The sequence below is a fragment of the Malurus melanocephalus genome, unplaced genomic scaffold (assembly GCF_030028575.1).
Source record: "Malurus melanocephalus ecotype Western Australia unplaced genomic scaffold, MMel_1.1 scaffold_3703, whole genome shotgun sequence".
NCBI lineage: Eukaryota > Metazoa > Chordata > Aves > Passeriformes > Maluridae > Malurus > Malurus melanocephalus.
In genome coordinates, this window is record NW_026626935.1 from 1 (window position 1) to 1591 (window position 1591).

The 1591-nt window shown below is 58.1% G+C and overlaps 1 protein-coding gene across 1 annotated transcript in view; it reads right to left on the bottom strand.

Annotated features, from left to right (window-relative positions):
• Window positions 1-7: 7 nt before the first annotated feature.
• The window catches only part of LOC130588190 (A disintegrin and metalloproteinase with thrombospondin motifs 14-like), a 5084-nt gene continuing 3500 nt past the window's right edge, over window positions 8-1591 (bottom strand). The window contains exons 2-4 of the mRNA XM_057389144.1: window positions 1431-1557; window positions 843-953; window positions 8-359 (exon numbers count right to left, since the gene is read on the bottom strand). Of these exons, the coding sequence (XP_057245127.1) occupies window positions 58-359; window positions 843-953; window positions 1431-1557 (540 nt within the window). The 3' untranslated portion in view covers window positions 8-57. The remainder of the gene's footprint in view (window positions 360-842; window positions 954-1430; window positions 1558-1591) is intronic.

Here is a 1591-nt window from a genome sequence, read left to right on the forward strand (position 1 = left end):
GGGAAGGAAGAGGGAGAAAGGCTTTCCCTGCCCCACAGTGAGGTGGTCCTGAGCAGGTTACCTGGCCCCCTGGCCCCTTCCTGGCTCCCCTGGAAAAGCACCACTGCTGGATACCCCAGGTGCCCCAGTGGGGTCCCCACCAGGTTCCCCCGGGGCTGTGGGGTAGGGGGAGAGCACTGGAGCGGGGCTGGGAGCGGTGGTGCCCRGGGGAATGCCAGTGGCAGCAGGGGAGCCGGTGGTGGAGGAGGATTTCTTGCCACAGGACTCGCAGCAGAGCTTGTTGTAGCCRGGGATGGAGCAGTAGCGGGCCAGGACCTCCATCTGGCAGAAGATGGACTTGTCCCCAAGGCATGGCTCTCCTGGAGGGGGACACAGCAGCACAGAAAAACGTGGCATTAGGCTCCCTGTCCTGYACCTCTCCAATGGGATTCCCAAAAGGAACGAGGTGGGGTGTGGTGGGTGCTGCCTGTCCACACAGGAAGAGGGCAAAGAGGACTTGGAAAGTGAAATCAAAGCGCTGAAGGATTCTGTGCACGGATTGAAAACAGACAGCAAKGGATGCTCCAAACCAGCACCTTAAATCAGGTCAGGATGCACCCCACCCCAGTAAGGAAGGACTCCAAGGAAAAAAACCAGAAGGCACCTCCCTGCTTAGAAAAATCCCAMGGTGAAAAGGAAAGGGCATAAAACCCGGGAGGCAGCAGGGAAACCGCAGGACCTCMTACACCACGAGATGGCAATGGAGCAAAGGGAGCAGAGGGTCAAACTGCCCAGGAGCACTGCAGGGTGTGCTCCCTCGGGAGGGTCATCCTGGGAAGCACCACCCTTCCAGGGGCACTCACTGGAGGAGATCTTGCTCACGGGGTTTTTGGCTCCATCCTGGGGCACCCGCTGCCCTTTGGTCACGCCGTGGTCACCGGCGTCGGCGCTGGCGGTGATGCCAGAGATCTTCCCTGTGGAGAGAGCATCGTGATGCCAGGCAGCCATGGCAGGCTGGGGGCACTCAAAACATCTCGGGAGGGTGTTTGTTTTGATTTTTTTTTGTTCTGTTTTATTTTGCTTTGCTTTGTTTTGTTTTGTTTTAAGGCATCTTCTTACAAATTAAGTCCCWTAGGGAGCACCCCACTGGCCAGCACTCAAGCTGCTCAAACCYCATTCAAGATGAACTCAAGGGTGCTTATCTCCATCAGCTCACTGAGTCTTCAAATTGTCAGAAAAGCCAAAATCACCCAGTGCCAGGGCTCAGGGCAGAGAAGGGAAATATCTCGGCTGGCTTTGAACCTGTTATTACTGACAGCAGCATCAGGGACATTCAACCCAGCCTTGTGTGGTGGCACCCCCTGAAGCCACAATGGGCTGGGGGCATTCATGGGGTTGATCCCCCTTGGGATGTGCTCCATCCCAGTGCCTCCTCCTCCTGCTCCTCTCACCTGGGCACAGCGCCACGTGGCAGCCCTGGATGGCCTCTGGCTTGTCACCGTCGCAGCGCGCACCGCTGTCGCTGCCCTTGCACACCACCTGCCGCTGCTGGACGCCTTCCCCGCAGGTCGCTGAGCACTGCAGCCACACAGACGGACAGACAGACAGACAG